Source organism: Triticum aestivum, chromosome 6D (assembly GCF_018294505.1).
Source record: "Triticum aestivum cultivar Chinese Spring chromosome 6D, IWGSC CS RefSeq v2.1, whole genome shotgun sequence".
NCBI classification, from domain to species: domain Eukaryota; kingdom Viridiplantae; phylum Streptophyta; class Magnoliopsida; order Poales; family Poaceae; genus Triticum; species Triticum aestivum.
In genome coordinates this window covers 19,102,102-19,122,597 of record NC_057811.1, presented here as the reverse complement: position 1 = coordinate 19,122,597, position 20,496 = coordinate 19,102,102, and the positions used below count along the sequence as shown (strand labels likewise).

The following is a 20,496-nucleotide window of genomic DNA, read 5'->3' as shown; positions in this document are numbered from 1 at the left end:
GCTATTTCTCACTGGATTTCAAGACATTCCAGCGTAAGAGGGTGTGTGCTTTAAATGTAAGCATGTTTTGCCGGTGGGCATATTACAACTTTCCACCATTGCTTTCAACACCAACAGACAACAGTGTCAAGTGCTACAGTTAAAAAAAACAGTGCCAAGTGGTAAACTTTCTGTTGCATCCTTGTTATTTCTTTCCCTTCATAGTTATCAAAGAGCATACAAGTATAAATCAGGACATTGCTACCAGTTCACCTTTCGACTGTTCTGAGAAACTATTTGATATGAAATGGAATGAGCTTATCAAGTTAACTTCGATGCAGGTACCTACGTTTTTTCAAGACTGCTTGAAATTTTGACATGAACTTATCTGTCCTTCAAGACATATGACAAATGCAAGAAATCAATTTTTGCAAAATGGCAGGACACACATTATTTTTGGATTGTCACCGCCAAGTTTTCTGTTCCCTTCGAATGACCTTAGAATTTGTTGCTGTACTAGGTAATTTGTGATGTCCTGCATCATGAAGCTATCATTGCCGCTTTTTTTTTTTTGCTTTTTTGCGGAAAAACTTCTAATCTACTCATCTTCAATCATGGCAGTACAACGAACACCAGAAATAAAAATTACATCCAGATCCGTAGACCACCTAGCGACGACTACAAGCACCGAAGCGAGCCGAAGGCGCGCCGCCGTCATCGCCCCTCCATCGCCGGAGCCGGGCACAACTTATTGTAGTAGACAGTCGGGAAGTCGTCGTGCTAAGGCCCCATAGGACCAGCACCCCAGAACAGCAACCGCCGCCGATGAAAAATAGTGTAGATTGGAAGGATTCAAACCGAAGACACACGAACGTAGACGAGATCCGAGCAAATCCACCGAAGATAGATATGCCGGAGACACACCTCCACACGCCCACCAACGATGCTAGACGCACCGCCGGAACGGGGGCTAGGCGGGGAGACCTTTATTCCATCTTTAGGGAGCCGCCGTCGTCTCGCCTTCCTGAGTAGGATGCAAACCCTAACAAGATTGAAAAAAACGACTAAAAATGGAGCCCTCCCACCGGCCATTGCCAGGATCCACCGTGCCTCCATGGCCCTAGTGCCACAGGAGACGAGGCGGACCTGCGACGGCGCCGGCGAGAGGCACGAACCCTAACTTTCTTTCTTGGAGGAGGAGGGGGAGGCGGAGCCCTAGCTCTAGGTACATGCCCTTCGACCGATATATTATGGAAGCAGGTTTCTTTCTATCATTGCTGCTTTTATGGCTCTTAAGTTCTTTTTTGATTCATCTCCATATGATTACCCGTCCTTTGTATGGCACGTGTTTGCTGTTACGTATGCTTCTTGCTGTGCTTTTCTTGTAAGTGATTTAGCTAGTTTTGCCCACCTCTACAATCTGACTATGTATACATTGGGTAGGTACTCACAAGGTGTTGCAAGCTGACGAGAGGGCTACTGATGATGATTGAGGTTATGCCTGAGACGCAATGGCGGTGGAGATGCTGATTGAGGTTAGCATTAACGGTGCTTAGTTTCTACAAAATTTAATTAATTAGTTTCTGGATTCGACGCGGCTTCTCTGCATTGCAGCGTGCAGAGGTAACATCTCCAATAAATGGTCCAAATGTAAAAATAACTAACTTTTAGACCGTCTAAGACCAAAAACGCAACTTCAACAGACGGTCCATATGTAAAAAAAATTGGACTTCGGCCTCCTCGTGATGTAAAATACAACACCTCACGGTGCAAATTTACATCACGAGGTGCATCTGGTCCAAAACCAACCGCCGCCCGCGAACGCCCAACCGCCAGTTCCTTTCCTTTCCCGCCCGCCCGCCCGCGACCTCCGCCCGTCGCCGCCGCCCCGCCGCCTCCACACCCCGCCCCACGCCGCCCGCATCAGATCCGGCCCCGCCCCCCGCCGCTGTTTCCATGCCGCCCAGCCGCCCGCCCGCCGCTGATCCGGCTGCGGACGCAGCGCACGCCGCTGCCCCATGCACCGCCGCCCCGTCCGCCCCGCCCCGTCCGCCGCAGCTCCGACCCGCCGCAGCTCTGCCCGGCCCCGGCCCGCCCGCCGTAGCTCCGACCTGCCCCGGCTCCGTCCGCCGCCGCCCCGCAGCTCCGCCCCGCCCGGCTCCGTCCGCCACCGCCCCTCAGCTCCGCCCCGCCCGGCTCCGTCCGCCACCGCCCCGGCCGCACGCCGCTGCCGCTCCACCGCTCTCATCGCTCTCCGATGGCGCCGAAGAAGACGCCGAAGGGCAAGTCGGGCTCCTTCGGCGTGAGGCAGAAGCCCTCCGGTAACTTCGGAGTGGAGTTCTCCGACGCCGGGAGGCATTGGTGGATCGGCATGTACCCCTCCGCCCACGAGGCCGCGCGTGCCTACGACGTGGCGGTGTGGCATGCCGAGAGGCCTTGAGAGCACCTCAACTTCCCAGAGATCAAGAGTCGGGCGGAAGCGGAGATGCTTGTGCCGCAAGGCATCAAGATGAAGGAGATCCCGACGAAGAAGAAGACGACGAAGAAGCCGTCGGTTGTCGTCAGTGCCGGCGAGACCGACGAGGAGGCGATGGTGAGGTTTGCTCGGGAGCATCCGGAGTACGTCTAAGCCGAGCTGGAGTACTACTGGAAGCGTGAGGCGGAGAAGACGAAGAAGGGGGCGAAGAAGGAGGACGAGGCCGGTCCCTCGACGGTGATCCCCATCGAGTCCTCTTCTGAGGAGGACTGGGCAGACTTCTCGGAGGAGGAGGAGGGGTGCGACAACCCAGAGAAGGAGGAGGTTATGGGCGCAGTTCCGCAGCTCCGACGATGAGGAGTAGTTTATCTAGTAGTTTGAACAAGTAGTAGTTGAAGTTCATGGGTATGAAACTATGTTGAATTTGATGTTTGAATTATGTTGAATGGATTAGTAGTTTGTCGTTTTAAGAAATTTACATCTTTATTTTGGACCATCTATTGGAGTTGCTTTTTTGGACCATCAATTTGGACCATCTGTTGGAGTTGAGCTTTTTTCGGAGCTCCAAAACGCACTTTTTGGCGGTCCAAATTTTACATCTCCGGTTTTGGACCGCCAAATTTTGAACCATCTATTGGAGATGCTCTAAGGCTCCTATAATCCTCCCCCAGACCCCACCTGGTGTGGGAGCTTCTAGCATTGGGTCTGTCCTATGTAAGAAGTTGGTATGATCTGTATATATGCCTGATATTGCTACAAGGTTGATGAGTTGTGCTGCTTGAAATGTTGTCAGGTATTTGGAATGAAGGTTGTCAATTTGTTTTTTGTTTGAACCAAGCTTGATGAGAGTGTCCTTCATGTTGTCCTTTGCTCCTGTCACCCACCCACCCACCCCCCCCCCCCCCCCCCCCGCCCCCGCCCCCCGCGATACGTCAAGGATGACGCACAACCCATTATAATCAAAAAAATAACTTATCTCATTTATACTCATAAAGCTTTTAAGTAAACTAGATTTATATGATCTAGGTTGGGTTAAGTGGTAGTGTGCTCATGGATCCCCTCTTCTCCTCCACTTAAGCCACTTATCTCATTACATGGCATTAACTGTCATGAACTCATGATAATGTACTTCCATCAATTGGATAATCTTATTCTTTGCCAGTGTGTGTGCAGTGTCACATACATGCTTAAACATGGCACAACCTTAATTTTCTATTTGGCGCGGAGACAAAGTGTACTTGTTAGCAGTAGTAATTACCAAAGAAATCAACATCATCTCTAAATCCTCAGGAACTCCTTGAATTTGTTTAATGTGCATGCTTAGCAGGCTGGCCCATTTTTTTCCAGCTCCCCTCTTCTTCTACTTAATCCTGCAAAGATATACTGACACAACTTGCAGTGGATTTAACTAATTAATTAACCCATGAATGATGGGTGAGCTGTGCTTGTGTATACAATTGGGCCACCCTGCCTGTCTGATCTGTGGATTAATCTCTGGACCAAAGCATTGACTTGCATCCCATCATTGCCAGTACATCAACAAATCAGAGGCCCCCTCCCCCTTCCTGCTGCATGTTCTTGGCTCACTTATTTAATCAGCAGCATATTTTGCACATCCCCATTCTTTAATCATTCACCGAAAACATTTTCAAATTTAGATATTTTTAAAAACCATCCTATTAATCTAGAAGATGTGATAAGGGCAGGAAAGTCCTCCTCTTGCAAGTCATGGAGCTGTTCTCAGTTCTCACTGGGGACAGAAGATTCCTCCCATCCTTCCCTTTGAGAAGAAATGCTCATTAGTTTAACCGGTGGCGCATAATATATTGTGCAAGATGCTGAATTTGTATGGAGATTAGGTGTTTGTCCACATGCAACTGTGCCCAAGTCAATTAGGTTTTCTTCTAGTTTTATAGGTGTCGGCTAATTTCAAAGAGATAGAAATCTCTAGGCTTTGATTCTTTCCTTTCTTCTTTTTGTTCTCATCACCATGATCCAGCAAATCCCCTTGTTTGTTGCTGAGGAGATTAGGGCGCCCTTGAGCTCACATGGAGCCGCCCTGTTTTGTAGGTCATCGCCGCGTATTAAAATGCGGCGAAGAGAAAGATAGGACCTCATGGCATATGATTAATCAACAATCACCCCCCTAGTCAAGGAAATTTACAGATCAGAAACTTTGTTGATATGTGTATCTTGGTAAATAATATGCTGCGTACATGCTAGATCATGCTCTTTCTTTTTGGTTCTCGTGTCGAGAAGAAAGAACCAAACCGATGTACGTTCTGCAAAGCAGAAACCTTGTGGACTCATGCAGAGAATGCTACTGGCAGCAAGACACTGTGAAATTCAGAATCCGAAGACTTTGCGCGAGTCCCAAAGCAAAGCAGTCATCGACACGCGCAAACCAAATGGTTGTGTGTTCTGCAAAACAGAAACCTTTGTGGATTCATGCAGAGAATGATAAGAGGCAGAAGTACATTGACAACTTCCAAACTTGAGTGAAGACTTTAGGTTGTTGTGCATGAGCCAAAACTTGTCTTTCTGCTGTTCATCTGTCACTATATACAAGGTCTTTGTTTTTCATGGGTGAGGAGCTAGAGCAGAGATAAAGAAAAAGGAGGTTAGACTCACACCCACACCCAAACACACACTAAGATTTCCTGAAAACAACTGGTGTGCACAAAGGACAAAGTCTTGAGACATGCATGGTGATGTGAGCTGCCAAACTGAAGCAGGTAGCTTCTCTGCAGCTTAGCATATAATCTCAGTCCTACTAACCATATGCCATATGGAGTACCATTCACCGACAGACAGCTGGTGCACACTTGTACTCTTCGTAAATGAGCACACGAAACAGGCAGGTCGATTCGCCTCGATGAATATTAATTACCAGTGGTGCCATTCTGCCAGCTCAGTTTGTTCCAACACTTGGTGAATGTGAAAGAAGAAATTATGGTTGGCATCCAAGTTTCTCATCATGGCTAACCTGTGTCAGAAAGGTCCTTGTTTATGAATGCATTTTATCTCTTCTTGATACTTGCAGTGCAAATCCTTCTGGATCCTAACTGTTGTGTCCCTTCTTGTGTCCCTGGTTCTCCATTCCTGGCCTTCCTAATGATTGACATTTGGAAGAGGCCTTGTCATTGATGATTAATCCAAGAGCCCGTTTCATTGCAAGAACAGCTCATGTCAATGCTCCACCGGTATCATTGGTGCACAAGTCTGACCTTCATCGCGCCGATTATTGGATAACAGTTTTTTCTTACTACACAAATCTGATCATCCGAAGAGGGCGGCACATTCTCGGATTATCAGCGCTCGCGTTTATCTCAGAATGGGCTCTGAATTTTAAGTTCAGTAAAACTCAGAAGAAAATAAACAAACTGTTGATGATCCAAGTGACCTATCATATAAATAATTGCCGATTAGAGAAACATCCCAGTTACTGACTCGAGAACAAAATGTGTTCCGAGTGCCAGCGAGCATCCTTCCATCCACACAATCATTAGCCCGAGGCCAAAACCGAGTGAATAACCCCCGAGAATCTCTGAGGAAGGAGGTAGACATCCTCTGACCAAGCCCCCAAGCTCATGATCTGAACCATGTGCAGCCATTACCAACTCAATTCCACAGGATTAAACTAAACCGGGGAGCGAAATGCAGCAGCCCTTTAAATCACAGGGTGCACATGGAGCCTGGGGGGAAGAAAGTCTAGTGCTGCCACTACCTCTGCTGCTGCAACAGCTCATCTTCTCTTTGGAGGCAGAAGAGCAGGGGCAGGGAGTTTAAGGGGTATATCAGAGGAAGAAGAGGGGCAAAGGCGGGCGATGGGGTGCCGGTCCTGCGACAAGCCCAAGATGAACTACAGGAAGGGGCTGTGGTCTCCTGAGGAGGACCAGAGGCTGAGGGACTACATCCTCAAGCATGGGCTCGGCTGCTGGAGTGCTGTCCCTGCAAAGGCTGGTGAGCTCTCTCTCTGAATGGATGTAGGAATGGTTTGTTGCCACTTCTTTCCCTTTTCATGTATGGAGATTTCTGCATGCCAATGCTTGCAGAACAGCTTATGGCTGATTGTGAATTATATTCTACTACTAGTGTCTAGTAGCATTAGCAATAATTTGATGAGCTTGCATCGTTCCTAATGGTTTTGTTTGTATTTAGCTTAGAGTTCTGATTGGAACATTACATCCATGATCTAGTTCTAGTCTTGACATATTTAAAAAAAATCCCATATACTCTGCTATTTAGCAACAATGCACCTATAAAGAGCTAATTGCCTAGAAATCTGTTTGACCTTCACATGATCCAGGCTTGAACATAGTTCCCATATCAGTCAAACTTCTAGCACAAATGTGAGGTGGCAATTTGAGCTAGTAATTGCTATCTGTTAATCACTTCCTTCTACCTGAATTATGCCTGAATTTGTTGTGCTCTGTGTTTTGTTTGGTGACTCAAAGGTCTGCAGAGGAATGGCAAGAGCTGCCGGCTGCGTTGGATCAACTACCTGCGGCCCGGATTGAAGCGCGGGATGTTCTCGCAAGAGGAGGAGGACGTCGTCATCAACCTACAAGCCAAGCTGGGCAACAAGTAAGGGATCCTCACACACCTCAACTCCCACCACCTAAACTTAACAAAAATATGAGAGCCAAATGCTGAAGATACAAACGAAATTCAACTAAATTTTGAAGTCGAAGCCCCCTTCAAAAACGGCGTGTTTCGTGGCGAGAAAAGCTCGAGAAAGACACGACCTTTCACACTTTTGTTTTTCATGGCGATGGATGATGATCTGAGATTTCCTTTCATCTTTGGTCAGGTGGTCGCAGATCGCGATGCATCTGCCTGGGAGGACGGACAACGAGGTGAAGAACTACTGGAACTCGTACCTGAAGAAGCGGGTGATGCAGCTGGGCTCCAACTCCAGCTCCAACCCGGCCAGCAAGAACGCCTCGCCGGAGCTGCTCACCTCCATGAGCGCCACCACGGAGCTCATCATGACCAGCGGCGGCGGCGGGGGCGGGGGCGGCAGCACGGCGACGTCGACCCACGACCACGACGCCAACATCAGCAGCAGCGGCGCCATCTCGGCCGCCGAGCCGTTCGTCGACCAGCACGAGCACCAGCACCACCACCAGCAGCAGGCCAAGAACTACGTCTTCGCCGACTGGATGCCGACCGCGGCGGCTACGGCGGCGCCCGGGCCGGAGAGCTACTCCATGTCCGCGCACTGGCCCGCCTCCACGGCCAGCTCCGGCAACGTGACGCCGTCGCACGGCGCGTTCGTCGGGGACCAGATGAGCGGCAGCAGCTACGCCGCGCTGCAGCACCCGCACCAGCAGGAACACCACCACCACCACCACCACCAACATGGCTCCACCGCCGCCGTGGGCGCTCACGCCGGCGCCGGCGGCATGGTCGCCGGAGGCGGCTACTTCGACCTGCTCAACATGGGCGACATCTACGGCGGGTTCACCACGACGAACGACGATTTGCTCTTCTGAAGCTCAGAGCTAAATTCTGATGATGCCGTGACCCCTGTGCATGTGTGATAAACAAAATTTGTTCTGTGTTCATGCTGTGTATGAAAAATGGAAAGAGGTGGGTATACCGCTTGATTAATTTGATTCTTCTTCTGTAAGGAAAAGTTTAAATGTGATCATGTTAATTAGAGGGAGTTCCTCCTTAGGTTGGACATAATTCTTTCATTGTCGTTTTCCCCGCAATAAAAAAGGCGTATCGATTTGTATTGTGTAAAGTGCAAATGTGAGCTTAATTGTAATAGATTTGGTAAAACTTAGCAAACATTTGTTCCGGGAGTACTCGAATAACAAGTTATGATGTTGAACTACACTTACCTATCCATGTGAGTGGAGAAAATGTATGGTTGTAATGTCTTGCTATCTTAATTACGAGACTGAAAAAATCTTTAGAAGAGCTCAAGGTCAATGGAAATTTTCTACGGAATACAGTTAGCACAAAGAAACCACCTGAATAGTCTTATCATATCACGGTCCTGCAAATCAAACACCCACCTAGAAGAATCCCTACTCCAAAAATCCTTCCAAATTAATTTGAATCTTTCAGCCGTCGCTAAAAGTTTGGCAAAAAATATTGCTGCTCCAACTCAAAGAGATCTTGCATTCAAAGAATTTGGATGACTCTCAGTGGAGTTGATACAGAAGAGCAATAATAAATCACCAACATTACGTAGATGTCCTTTCTGAAGTAGTAAACCTTACATAGATGTTGCGGAAGTGTGCAACCTTACATGCTTAAATCTAGTAGACATTCTTACCAAAGAAGAGAGGTATATAGATAGTACTCTGGTTTTTTCATTACATAGTGCGAGACTACAATGCCATGGATGACAGAGGTAACAAAAGGGCAAACAGGTGACTTAGTTCTTCTTGCGAGAAAAGTGGTTGTCGTTTGGATTCCGTTTCCCGCTGAACATTGCGAGCGCCTTCCTTACTGGAGGTTTCAGTTCCACTTTCTTCTCGCCGCTGTGCGTAAATATGTCCTCAGCGCCCAAGAAATCATCCCCCTGTAGCAAATAGTAATGGTTACCACAGTTATTCCTCTAATAAGAACTAACAACTGAAATAATTTGTGACTGTAAAAGAGGTAACCAAGACACCATGAGAGTATAAACTAAGTTATGGGAGTTTACAAAATTAACATCTCAAAACTATGTATCCTTGTTAACACGATGGTGTAAAAATAGCAGGGGCACTGACCAGCTTGCTTGACTTCTTCGATTTAGGATGCAGAACCTTCTGGGGAAGTTGGTCTTCGCGTAAAATGGGGTTCTTAATGACGGCATCTCTTCCACCTTGGGGCATCGGGAGGGAAAACTGCAAAGCAAATAGGCAATTAGAAACAACATCATCGACGTCACTACATGAATCAAACAAGCAAAGGTTAGGCGCATGGAAAAGTTTTTACCAGCGTATCCAGACAAAGAGATAAAATGAACATGAACGCACACATGGAAACCCATCACACTGAAAGACATTTACAGTCTCCTTCACCAAAGAGAGATAGAATGTCTCTAATAAATATCAAGGCATGCATATGGAACTGTTGAAAAGCTCCTAACAGAGTTCTGGGCATTCATCACCATTGATTCTAAAGACCACAATTCTTCAGTGAACGTCATGGAAAGAAATATGCAGATGTTCTACGATAAACTTATCCCACATGTGCGATTTTTTTAATTTCTTGGAGAACAGTGGAATATACAGGGAACAATTAACGAGAGTTGACACACTTGATGACAGCAGAAGTGACAGAACAAAAGGTCTAGGGAATAGAAAAAGAGCGAGCATTAAGTGAAGTTGACTACTCACTTTTGTGCCTCGGAGAGTAACACGCGGGCGTCGTGAAGCCATAGTAATCCCATTTTCACCAACTGTTACTGAAACCTTTCGCAAGGTGCCACCATTGCCACACTTTGGACAGAATATTTTTCCAATCTCTTGTGTCACCTTGTAGCAAGCATGACACCTCAGAACCCACCTGGCCAATCAGCACCAACACATGAGACAGATAAGAGTGAGCAAGCTTCTATAAATAAGGTACAAATTTAAATGGATGCAGAGAAGTAAAAGTGGTCCGAAAATGTCAAATTCACATACCTATGCAACTGACGTATTTGCATGCCACCTGGTGCCAAGAGACGGAGACCAATCTGGAGGATAACGTTTTGCATGGCATAGTCACTAGTAACACACGCTACAGTAGATTCAGATAAGGACCTCAGGGCCCAACTCTGCTCACTGCTCTCATCATCTACAAAAGATGCACTGACACCTTCCTCGGTCTCGCTTTTTATATCTAAATTATCCAACTGTTCAGTGCATGAATCAGTATCAATTATGCCCTCAACAGTATCAGCATCGCCTACCCCATTCTCCCCATTAGATAGTTGATCTCCAGCAATTTTTGGTTCATTCCCTTCCAGAGATTCCAAGTTGTCAGTATTTGACCTTGTTTTCTCTGGAACAGCAGAAGGGCCATCCACTGAATCCAATCCATTTTCAGACAAGTCATTATCTTCATCGACTGATGGAGCAACAGAACTTGTATCAAAACTTTCTCCAGATGCCTTGAGGGCATCTCGCCTCGCTTTCCTCCGCAAATATTTTCTGTGCGTGGTGCGGCCAACAGCAGGCAACCAACCTTCATTGTTCTCATCATCTTCCCAAGGAATACATGCATCTTTCTTTGAAGGCTGAAACTCTTCACCCCCTTGTGTCTCAGAAATACTGTTGGTATCACTTGTAGGGATTTCTTGGTTCTCAAGGTCCTTCAGTGGGAGTATCCGAGAATTAAGATTCCCGCCTGCCTCGGACATCTTATCCAATGCTTCCCACTCTTCTAGGTTGGGCACATTAGAACCCCAGCCTGGCAGCGGAGCCTCTTGCAATGTCCTGACACTGACCACATGCAATGGAGGTGGGTGCTCCCGCAGATGGCTGGTACCGTGGACCTCAGCCTCCAACATGTAAGCTAGAGCGATAATCTTCATATCAACATCTGAGAGTGTCTGGAGATCTCCTGTTTCCCTGGCAAACTTGACAACTGCAAGCAATGATGATATAAAAGTTAGTCTCGCCTATAAGTATGTCATTCTTAGATCAGAGTAAATTGACAGAGAAATTCTAATTCTATTCTGCTGAAGTAACTTGTAGGATATGAGACCACCAAATGTCAACATGTTGCAGTATAGGAAAAACAAACAATAATAACTGCTTCTAATCAAGCAGGCAGTAATGCCAACTTTTTGCCCAAAAGATCCACAGATAGCTTGACACCCAGCACCCTGTTCCATACGCATGCCCAATCCCAAATAATAGCAAACTGAATGAATACTACTCCAGGTCTAATTTCTGCTCTGAATGACACGTTCAATGATCACGAAAACAAATAAAAACTAAGCCACTTATGCAAATCATCATCCCGTGCCTATAACAAGCTAAACAAATCGATGAGCAAATTAACGTTAGTTCACGTACTGCAGAGTTTCAGCTCTATTCTAGCAACAACAGAAAAATGGTTGCAGTGGCTGGCTAAGCATTCGACCTCGCTTGACGAACTCGGGCGCGGGCTCGACGGTCTCGACGGGGGTGGGCAGGAGCGCGAGCCTGCGGCGCGCGGCGGCGTCGCGCACCTCCTCGAGCACCTCGGGCACGGTGACCAGCCGCCCCGCGGTGGAGGCCAGCGCGGCGCCGCCCGAGATGACGGCGTTGGCGTCGACGACGGCCACGGCCAGGCCGCTCGAGTTGGCGCAGCTGGACACGATCCGGCTCACCGCCTGCGCGGGCGACTCCTTGGCCACCGCCTCCCGCCTCGCCGTCGCGGCCGCGCCCCACGCCACGGGGGCCCCGCCGCCGGCAGGAGCGCCGGGAGGTGGCGGGGGCGGGAAGGCCGCGTCGCCGGCCGCCGGGCCGAGGGCCGGCCACGCTTCTTCCATCGCCGAGGAGGGAGGGGAGGGGGTTGCTCTGCTGCTGCTGCTCTGGCGGCGGGGGTGGCGGCGCGCTAGGGTTTTGGGCTCCGATTTTCTCTTTGCCCCCTTCTATTTTGTCGCTAAATTAAGAGCTGGCCAAACAGGCCGGGTTGGCACGGCCCATCATTTGCCTGGCAAGGCCCGGCCTGCCATGGCACGATTATGCTGCCAGTTTTATGCTCAAGCCCCCACAAGAACATTTAATCCAACTTTCAGCCCTGAGTGGCGCAGATCAGCTGAGAGTGTGCGAATAGTTGGAAAATGAGGGGCCTGTACGGATAATATCCATCTCCGCCACGATATAACGGCGGGTAGACGCAGCCATTCCCCCCCTCTCCGCATCCATGGCCGCCACCAAACCCTAGCCCAGCCCGCCCGCCCGCCACCCCCCACTCCGCCCCCCGGGCGGATCCCCGCCCGGCCAGATCTAGGTGCTCCCTGCCTCCCCGCACCTCTCGCCGCCGGTAGTGCCCCCGACCCCTCCCTCTCCTCGCTCCCCCACCCCGAGTCCCCTCAGATCCGATGGGCACGCACCTTCACAAGGTGCGATTGGTCCCCCCCCTCCGACGCTAGTCCAGTCTTTGTCCGCCTACCAGTGTGCTTTGCTTAGGGTTCGTCCGTGGATTGGATTAGATCGCGCGGTACTGTGCATCGCTCACAGGGTTTGTTCGTTCGTGCGTCAGACGCCGTTCGCCCGATCTGGGCGTGGCTGATGTGAAGTAGTACTACTTAGCAGTGATCGCTATGCATTACTGGGTTGGACCTAGTTCATCTGCCCGTCGATTGTTTTGCCTGCCGTGATGACTCCCTAGGACGGTATATGAGCGACGGGCCTGCCCGCCGCGTGATTATACCCAATCTGAGACTAATATCTGAGCAAGCGCACGCTTCACTGTTTCTTTGTTCGCATGCATTGAAATGTGTAGCATACACTCCGCTTGTATCATCTTGTGTTGGCTTGATTTGTTTGCTGTGATGAATCAAAAGGACGGTATCTGAGCAAGGTGGCTCTTGAAAAAGGGCCACCTTCCTTGATTACACACCCTAAACTGATCATAAATTCTGAGCAAACGCACTCCCATGGTTCCCATCACTGCGTTTTGTTTCTCTTCTTTTGCATTGAAATGTTAAACATATGCTTAGATGACATCTTGTGTCAACTTAATTGTTTGCTGTGAAGAATAACAAGGACGGTATCTGAGTAAGCTGGCTCTTGAAAAAGGCCTCCTTCCTTGATATTCACCCTAAACTGATCATATAATCTGAGCAAACATATTCAAATCTGAATTCAACATTGGATTCAGTGGGTTGCTTTACAACGTCTTTTGTTTCTTTTGTCGTGCTACCTTTCTTGTTTGAAATGTAAACCATCTAGTTCCCTGGGTTCATGGGGGGTTGCATAAGTGTGACTAGCTTTTTTTTTTTTTTTGCTGTGATGAACCACAAGGACGGTATCTGAGTAAGGTGGCTGTTGAAAAGGCTCTCCTTCCTTGATTATACATCCTAAACTGATCTAAATTTCTGAGCAAACAACCTTCCATGTTTCTTTTTTGTTTTCTTGCATTGTAATGTAAACCATGTACTTTGCTGGGTTCACTGGTAGCATGAGTATGACTAGTTTTCATAGCTATTGTGTGCTCCTTGCATGTTTGCTGTGATGAATCACAAGGACGGTATCTGAGTAAGGTGGCTCTTGAAAAAGGCCCTCCTTCCTTGATTATACACCCTAAACTGATCTTAATTTCTGAGCAAACACACTTCCATGATACCTTTTTGTTCTCTTGCATTTGAAATGTAAACCATGTGCTTTGCCGGGTTCACTGGTAGCATGAGGGTGGCTAGTGTTCATAGCTATTGTGTGCTTGCATGTTTGCTATGATGAATCGCAAGGACGGTATCTGAGTAAGTTGGCTCTTGCAAAAGGCCACCTTCCTTGATTATACACCCTAAACTGATCTTAATTTCTGAGCAAACACCCTTCCATGTTTCTTTTTGTTCTCTTGCATGGAAATGTAAACCATGTACTTTGCTCGGTTTACTGGTAGCAGGAGTATGACTAGTTTTCATAGACTATTGTGTGCTTGCATGTTTGCTATGATGAATTGCAAGGACGGTATCTGAGTAAGTTGGCTCTTGAAAAAGGCCACCTTCCTTGATTACGCATCCTAAACTGATCATATATTCTGAGCAAGCATCTGAAAACATGAATCGAAGAGTGATCCACAATGACTAAAGTGTGTCACTTTACAATACCTTTTCTTCTTTTGAAGCGCATCTTTTCCTGCTTGAAATGTAAATCCATGTAGTTTGCTATGTTCATGGGTTGTGTAACCTTCGTTTGCTTATTTGTTTGCTGTGACGAATCACAAGGACGGTATCTGAGTAAGGGTGGCTCTTGAAAAAGTCCCCCTTCGTTGATTACCCATCCTAAACTGATCATATGTTCTGAGCGAACATGCGCAAACCTGAATTCAATGGCAATCCACATGCTCTTCTTGCATTTTGACCAGAATTACATGATTTTTTGATGTTTCACATATTAATAATAGCTCACCTTGCCCCCATTTCGTGTTTGCTTTGTCATCCTTACAATTTTTTGGCTCTTTAATGAGTGATTAAGCATCCTAAACTGATAAAATATTCAGAGCAAAGTGCTGTAATTGAATTATAGAAGAACTAATATATTTCTTTTTTGCTTGTTTGCTGTAATATAAAACTGATCACAAGGACGGTATCTGAGAAAGGTGTCTCCTAAAAAGTGCTCCTTCATTGATTGTACATTCTGAACTGATCAAATTTCTGAGCAAATGGAGTTCAGACCACAACAGCCTTTTGTCATTTGCACATGTGTCAGCTTAAAGAGCAATATATTCTGCTTGTTAGTAGTGCCATTAGGGTACCTGGTTTGTTTCCTAGTTTCTGTGCTAATTTGCTGTGATGAGATCAAAGGACGGTATCTGAGAAAGGTGTACTTTATAAAGTCCTCTTTCCTTGATTATACCTCCAAAACTGATCAAATTTTCTGAGCAACGATGTGCATAAACAATTATTGAAAGTAATATTTTGTTACTTGAAAAACAAGGGATCCATTGTATTCACCGTTTTAGTGTTGTGCTGTCCACCCATTTAAGAATCACTATTACAGAAGTTAACAGATAATTCCTTTTAGTTTCCTTTCATTTCTGCTTGTTTGCTGTGATGAGATCACAAGGACGGTATCTGAGAAAGGTGGCTCTTTAAGAAGTTACCCTACCTGATTATAAATCCTAAACTGATCAAATTTTCTGAGCAAATGTGCCTATTAAGAATGAAACAATGATTATAATAGTTTTGATAACAAGGTTTGTCAGTATCACTATATTATCATAAATACTTGTTGGCTGTTCCTCTTTATGTTAGTAGTGCCATCAGAAAATTGTGTGTTTCTGGACAAGCGCACCACCTCTTGATTTCTGTGTTCCTTGATTGAGTTGAATTCCACCAAATGGGTTTTAGGCACATTTGCTTTTGCAATTTCAGATATCAAATTTGACTTGAATGATTTTCTCTACATAAGGTTATGTTTTATGGCTTCAATTCGAACAGCTGTCCCTTTCTCACCTACTTTATTCTGTGTTACTAGGATGAACCATCACCTTCAAAGTAGTGATTACCAGAAGCTCTTCTGTAGGAGGATGGATTCTGCTGAGCTCCAGACTCCCCTTCTACATGGTCTTCCAGATGAAATCGCTCTTCTTTGCCTGGCAAGGGTTCCTCGGCAGTATCACAATGCTCTCAGATGTGTCTCGAGGGGATGGAAGGCATTGTTATGTAGTGAAGAGTGGCACTCTTACCGCATGAGGAACAACTTGGATGAGTCCTGGATATATGTGATCTGTAGGGGTACAGGCTTCAAATGCTATGTTCTTGTTCCTGACCCTATGACCCGGTGCTTGAAAGTCATCCAAGTCATGGAACCTCCATGCTCAGGGCGGGAAGGCGTTTCCATAGAGACCTTGGACAGGAGGTTATTTCTCATGGGTGGTTGTAGTTGGCTAAAGGATGCTACTGATGAAGTGTATTGTTACGATGCTGCTTCAAATCACTGGAGCAAAGCAGCACCAATGCCTACTGCTAGGTACTCCTTCAGCCACTGTTCTCTGTTTGTTTTCTCCGTTATGTATGTAGCCTAGTATCTTGGTTAATTGGGCAGCTCACTCACACTTTGCTGCTTTGAGTTCAGGTGCTTCTTTGTATCTGCAGCTCTGAACGACAAGATTTATGTTACTGGAGGACTCGGACTGACCGACAAGTCACCTAATTCTTGGGACATCTATGACAAAGCCACAGACTCCTGGTTCTCGCACAAGAACCCGATGCTCACTCCTGACATTGTCAAATTCGTGGCGTTGGATGATGAGCTGGTGACCATCCATAAGGCGTCCTGGAACAGGATGTACTTTGCGGGAATATATGACCCGGTCGACCAGTCCTGGAGGGGCAAGGAGAATGAGATTGCCCTGTGCTGGTCTGGGCCGACGGTCGTCGTTGATGGGACGCTCTACATGCTCGACCAGTCCCTCGGCACGAAGCTGATGATGTGGCTGAACGAGACCAAGGAGTGGGTAATGGTCGGCAGGCTGTCGGACAAGCTCACGCGCCCGCCCTGCGAGCTTGTGGCCATCGGCAGGAAGATCTATGTGATCGGCAAGGGGCTGAGCACGGTGACCATCGACATGGACATGGCGGCCAGGGTGGACGGGTTCCTGGTCTCCTCGTCAACCGGGCCGCTGATGGAGCACGACTTCTCGCCGGAGAAGTGCAGTGTCATCACCATCTGAAGACGGCCATTCGCTGGGTTGCCTGTGCCGTGAACTGAAATAACAGTGGACGTTTGGTCTTTTTCTTGTGGCTGTATATCGACTTCTGTATTTTGGTGGGATGGCTGTACATTGATTGACTTTTGACTGTAAACATGCGGGAAGAAAAGTTGAGTTGTATGTTTGTATTTGTTGAATATGAATAAATTCTGATCGTAACAGGTTTTTGCTCTGTCCTGTTCACATTATGTCAACAGTTTTCGCCCTATCCCATTGTTGAAAACCGAATCAGTATCAACAACATTCAGTGGCTGATTTGGATTTTCTTTTTTGCCCCACAAGAGAGTAATGCTGAAAGTTGCAACAGTTGACGGCACCTCCAAGTCGCAAAAGCAAAGAGGATAGAGAGGTAGGAGTACATTCTTCCAACATTCCTGACGCAAGTAAGGGCCATTTCTTTTGTGAAGGAAAAAAAAAACCGCCCTGATCCACCGACTCGCTCCCGCACAGGCTAGGGTTCCTGTTGCCGCCGCCACCGGTCCCCGGCTCATCTGCTCGGCGTCGCGGCTAGCTTCGGCGGCATGACCGGAGGGTAGGAGCCCATCTTTCGTCGCTTCTACAACCTCGGGCACGACCCCTACCTTCCCCGGTGGCCTGCAGCAGCTCGTGTCGTCGGCGCCCCACTCCAGGAGCGACCCAGTCCGGCGAGACATATTATCTTCAATGATGAACTTGACTTTTGCGTTGTTGCAAGCATATTATCTTCAATGATCTTTATTATGTTTGATTGTAACATATTGTGGTGTTTTGAAGTCGAATTTATGTTCATTCGAGCAGCAAAATGATAAAAATAACACGATATCATTTAATCAGGAACCATATAGTCCAAGGGCATTACAGACCTTTTACTGGCCATACAACAAATAAGCTGAAAAAACAGGCATTGAAAAGAACTGGCTAGCTTATTATCTGGATCTTATTTCCACAGGAGCTTATCTAGAGTTTATTTCCACAGCATAGCTCAAAAGAACTAGCCCTAAGTTCCAATCGTACCACTCATCATGCTCATCAGAGTTCCAATCAAATTCCGAATGCATCTCATTACATGGGGAATTGACCGGTGACACTCATCATACTCATCATTGTTGCCTTCCTCACCCACTTGGTCATGGTTTCTCCCTCTAGCAACTAAATGTTATTCTGCTGCACAAGTAAGATAGTAGTTATTTATAGAAGGACCGCAAATGAACATTTTATAGAAGGACCGCAAATGAACATGATGTGTGGCCCAGACATCATTTTTTTCACCAAACTTAACATGACAGTTGTTGTGGCCATTTATTTCCACCCCTTGTGACATTTGTTTCGACAGCAGGTTATGCAATTGTTGAAGAACTGTTGACGCTTTGTGGTGCCCATCTATGGTTTAAGCAACCCAAAAGTAAATACTATTGCAATAAACAAGGACAAATCAACGATTGCGAATTGGAACAACAGAGAAATAAAACTCTTGTTTTTTATGGGGAAGTAGGAGAATATCCTATTGTATACTATTAAAAAATTGTATGTAAAGAAAAACTTACTAGTATTGCTTGATTTCCATCGCGGTACAGAAATAAAATATATGTGCTACCCAACCCTGTTTGTAAGAGCATCTACAACCGGACTACATAAATCCGCCCCCTAAACATCCACAGACGCGCCCGCGCACAACTCTGGACAGTGTAGGACGACCCCTCAAAAGGCTTACCGAATAACCACACTCCTCAGGTCAAAACCCTCAAATTCATGCAAATCCATGCACTTCAATCATATAACACAAATTCATCTATACAACAATGCAACAAAGAAAAATGAACCACAATTCATATTTGTGACATTTGTGAAAGTGCTGAAGAAAATGAGTACCATGCGGTGGTCTCATGTACAAAAAGCAAGGCCCTCCGACAAGCTATGTGAGTGCACTGGAACATTCCGAAAGAGAAGGCCTTTTGGCACACTGGGAGTGATTGGTTGCAAGTGCTCCTCAGCAGTTGTGATGAAGAAACGATTGCAAAAATTCTGCTCCTCATATGGAGGGCATGGTTTCTTCGAGACAACATAGTACACAGCGATGGCAACGAATCAATCTCGAGTTCAGTGTCGTTCTTGGTCAGGTATACGGAGGAAATCAGCAATGCCCGGGGGACGAACGAAAAACGAGAAAAGTAGCTGCTGCAGTAATCTATTTGGGGATCGTCGCTTGTCCACTTGCCCGCTTGCCGCTGCAGGCTGGAATCTCCCACCTGGCGGCAGTGTTAAATTGAAGTCAGACGCCGCGTCTGATGCAACCTCAGGAATGAGTGCCGATGGTGCAATGGCCAGGGACGCCAGTTGCTGACCCTTCTTCTCGATGGGGCATCGCGTCGGTCCCTGATCTTTTGTGGAAGAAGCGAAGGGTTTGATAGTTTTGGCGGGCCTACAACAGCTTTCGAAATACTTTAACGGTGTTGTGCAGGTGGAACTGGAATGCCTATCCTTGGTTAAGGCGTTGGATCAGAACACACCCAATTAGCCTGTTTGCAATCATTGCTGATATTCTTGCTTCACTACGCTCGTTCAGGTCCATTCAGTTTGGTTGCGGGAGAAGGGATCAGAACATGTGGGTACACAGGCTCGCTGCCATGGCAACAAGTCAAGGCGTTTTCTTCTTTCTGGCGGTTGTCCTGCCTGAGCTTAGCGATATTATGTTCTGTGATTGTAAGCTTGTTGTATGACAACGTTGATCGCTTTGATCCTCAAAACAAAATGAAACACAATTCAAACATGCCAAATGAAATTTAATGTACGTGCGGCGTCCGGCCAACATGATGAATCAGTCGACGGTCGCCATCTGGGTCACGCCCGTGACTGTCGTGGCCGCTCTCGCCCCCTCCTACTCTCTATGCAGGTTGATCTGGATGATAAGCAGCTCTGAAAAACAAATTTTTTGTTACGGTGGGATTGGATTAACAGACAAATCACCTAATTCTTAGGACATCTATGACATGAATGTGAATAAATTCTGATCGTAACAGGTTTTGGCTCTGTCCTGTTCACAATATGTCAGCAATTTTTGCCCTCTCGCCGACCCGCCGCAGTGAAAACTGAAACAATGTCAACATTCAGTGGGTGGTATGGATTGTTTTTCCCCTAACAAAAGAGTAATTGCTGACAGTTACAACAGTTGACAAACACAGCTTGACTAGCAATAGGTAGGGCTCCATCTGCCCACCACAGTCGTGCACACTAGAAGCCATAGAGGATAGAGTGGAACAAACTGGTGGAAGTGAGATGAACAATCGCAGTAAGCATCTTGAGGAAGTAATGCCCAAGATGACCCTGTGGCTTGCTCAGTTCCAGCATACCACTCTAGTGAGTAATCACAGTAACTTTGGAAGAAGAGGACTCCAAAGATGCTAGGTTTGTCAAAGTTTCAATCAAATTCCCAACCCATCTCATTCCCCGGGAAAGACTTTTGACACTCTTCATGCTCATCATTGTTGCCCTCCTCACACACTTGGTCATGCTTTCTCTCCTTAGCAACTAAACGTGATTCTTCCATACAAGCAAGATAATTCCAAAATATATGACATTTTAGTAGGTAAACTAGCATACCAAAACGTCATGTATTTTGGAACGGAGGTAGTAGTGGTTATTTATAGAAGATCAGCGAATGGGCATGGTGTGTGGCCCAGACATCACCCCTTCATACAACT

The 20,496-nt window shown here is 46.8% G+C and overlaps 3 protein-coding genes, 10 non-coding genes and 1 pseudogene across 15 annotated transcripts; 13 read left to right on the top strand and 1 right to left on the bottom strand.

Annotated features, from left to right (window-relative positions):
* Positions 1–6,177: 6,177 nt before the first annotated feature.
* LOC123140831 (transcription factor MYB8) lies at positions 6,178–8,302 on the top strand. The gene is made up of 3 exons (XM_044560104.1): positions 6,178–6,418; positions 6,913–7,042; positions 7,269–8,302. Exons 1-3 carry the CDS (start codon positions 6,283–6,285, stop codon positions 7,951–7,953), a joined length of 951 nt encoding a protein of 316 aa, XP_044416039.1. The 5' UTR covers positions 6,178–6,282; the 3' UTR covers positions 7,954–8,302.
* A 340-nt stretch (positions 8,303–8,642) lies between these two features.
* Positions 8,643–11,997, bottom strand: LOC123143155 (RNA-binding NOB1-like protein). The gene is made up of 5 exons (XM_044561998.1): positions 11,537–11,997; positions 10,090–11,035; positions 9,802–9,970; positions 9,190–9,306; positions 8,643–8,996 (listed from the first exon to the last, which is right to left on the bottom strand). Exons 1-5 carry the CDS (start codon positions 11,925–11,927, stop codon positions 8,850–8,852), a joined length of 1,770 nt encoding a protein of 589 aa, XP_044417933.1. The 5' UTR covers positions 11,928–11,997; the 3' UTR covers positions 8,643–8,849.
* Positions 11,998–12,295: 298 nt separating this feature from the next.
* LOC123143156 (F-box/kelch-repeat protein SKIP4) lies at positions 12,296–16,991 on the top strand. Of its 3 annotated transcripts, none has more exons than XM_044562002.1 (3): positions 12,296–12,424; positions 15,583–16,077; positions 16,183–16,991. In XM_044562002.1, exons 2-3 carry the CDS (start codon positions 15,584–15,586, stop codon positions 16,778–16,780), a joined length of 1,092 nt encoding a protein of 363 aa, XP_044417937.1. In that variant the 5' UTR covers positions 12,296–12,424; position 15,583; the 3' UTR covers positions 16,781–16,991. The 3 variants fall into 3 exon arrangements, with proteins under 3 accessions (XP_044417937.1, XP_044417935.1, XP_044417934.1); XM_044562000.1 differs by having other exon boundaries at positions 12,318–12,503; XM_044561999.1 differs by lacking the exon at positions 12,296–12,424 and having other exon boundaries at positions 12,585–16,077.
* On the top strand, positions 12,750–12,843 carry LOC123146544 (uncharacterized; annotated as a pseudogene).
* Positions 12,925–13,033, top strand: LOC123146535 (small nucleolar RNA Z118/Z121/Z120). The gene has a single exon (XR_006472788.1). It is a non-coding gene; the product is annotated as a small nucleolar RNA Z118/Z121/Z120 (small nucleolar RNA).
* LOC123146539 (small nucleolar RNA Z118/Z121/Z120) lies at positions 13,127–13,233 on the top strand. Its single transcript, XR_006472792.1, has one exon. It is a non-coding gene; the product is annotated as a small nucleolar RNA Z118/Z121/Z120 (small nucleolar RNA).
* LOC123146537 (small nucleolar RNA Z118/Z121/Z120) lies at positions 13,385–13,492 on the top strand. Its single transcript, XR_006472790.1, has one exon. It is a non-coding gene; the product is annotated as a small nucleolar RNA Z118/Z121/Z120 (small nucleolar RNA).
* LOC123146536 (small nucleolar RNA Z118/Z121/Z120) lies at positions 13,607–13,715 on the top strand. Its single transcript, XR_006472789.1, has one exon. It is a non-coding gene; the product is annotated as a small nucleolar RNA Z118/Z121/Z120 (small nucleolar RNA).
* LOC123146541 (small nucleolar RNA Z118/Z121/Z120) lies at positions 13,828–13,935 on the top strand. The gene has a single exon (XR_006472794.1). It is a non-coding gene; the product is annotated as a small nucleolar RNA Z118/Z121/Z120 (small nucleolar RNA).
* On the top strand, positions 14,047–14,154 carry LOC123146538 (small nucleolar RNA Z118/Z121/Z120). The gene has a single exon (XR_006472791.1). It is a non-coding gene; the product is annotated as a small nucleolar RNA Z118/Z121/Z120 (small nucleolar RNA).
* Positions 14,308–14,416, top strand: LOC123146542 (small nucleolar RNA Z118/Z121/Z120). Its single transcript, XR_006472795.1, has one exon. It is a non-coding gene; the product is annotated as a small nucleolar RNA Z118/Z121/Z120 (small nucleolar RNA).
* On the top strand, positions 14,658–14,770 carry LOC123146547 (small nucleolar RNA Z118/Z121/Z120). The gene has a single exon (XR_006472798.1). It is a non-coding gene; the product is annotated as a small nucleolar RNA Z118/Z121/Z120 (small nucleolar RNA).
* LOC123146543 (small nucleolar RNA Z118/Z121/Z120) lies at positions 14,887–14,993 on the top strand. The gene has a single exon (XR_006472796.1). It is a non-coding gene; the product is annotated as a small nucleolar RNA Z118/Z121/Z120 (small nucleolar RNA).
* On the top strand, positions 15,148–15,255 carry LOC123146540 (small nucleolar RNA Z118/Z121/Z120). The gene has a single exon (XR_006472793.1). It is a non-coding gene; the product is annotated as a small nucleolar RNA Z118/Z121/Z120 (small nucleolar RNA).
* Positions 16,992–20,496: the final 3,505 nt, after the last annotated feature.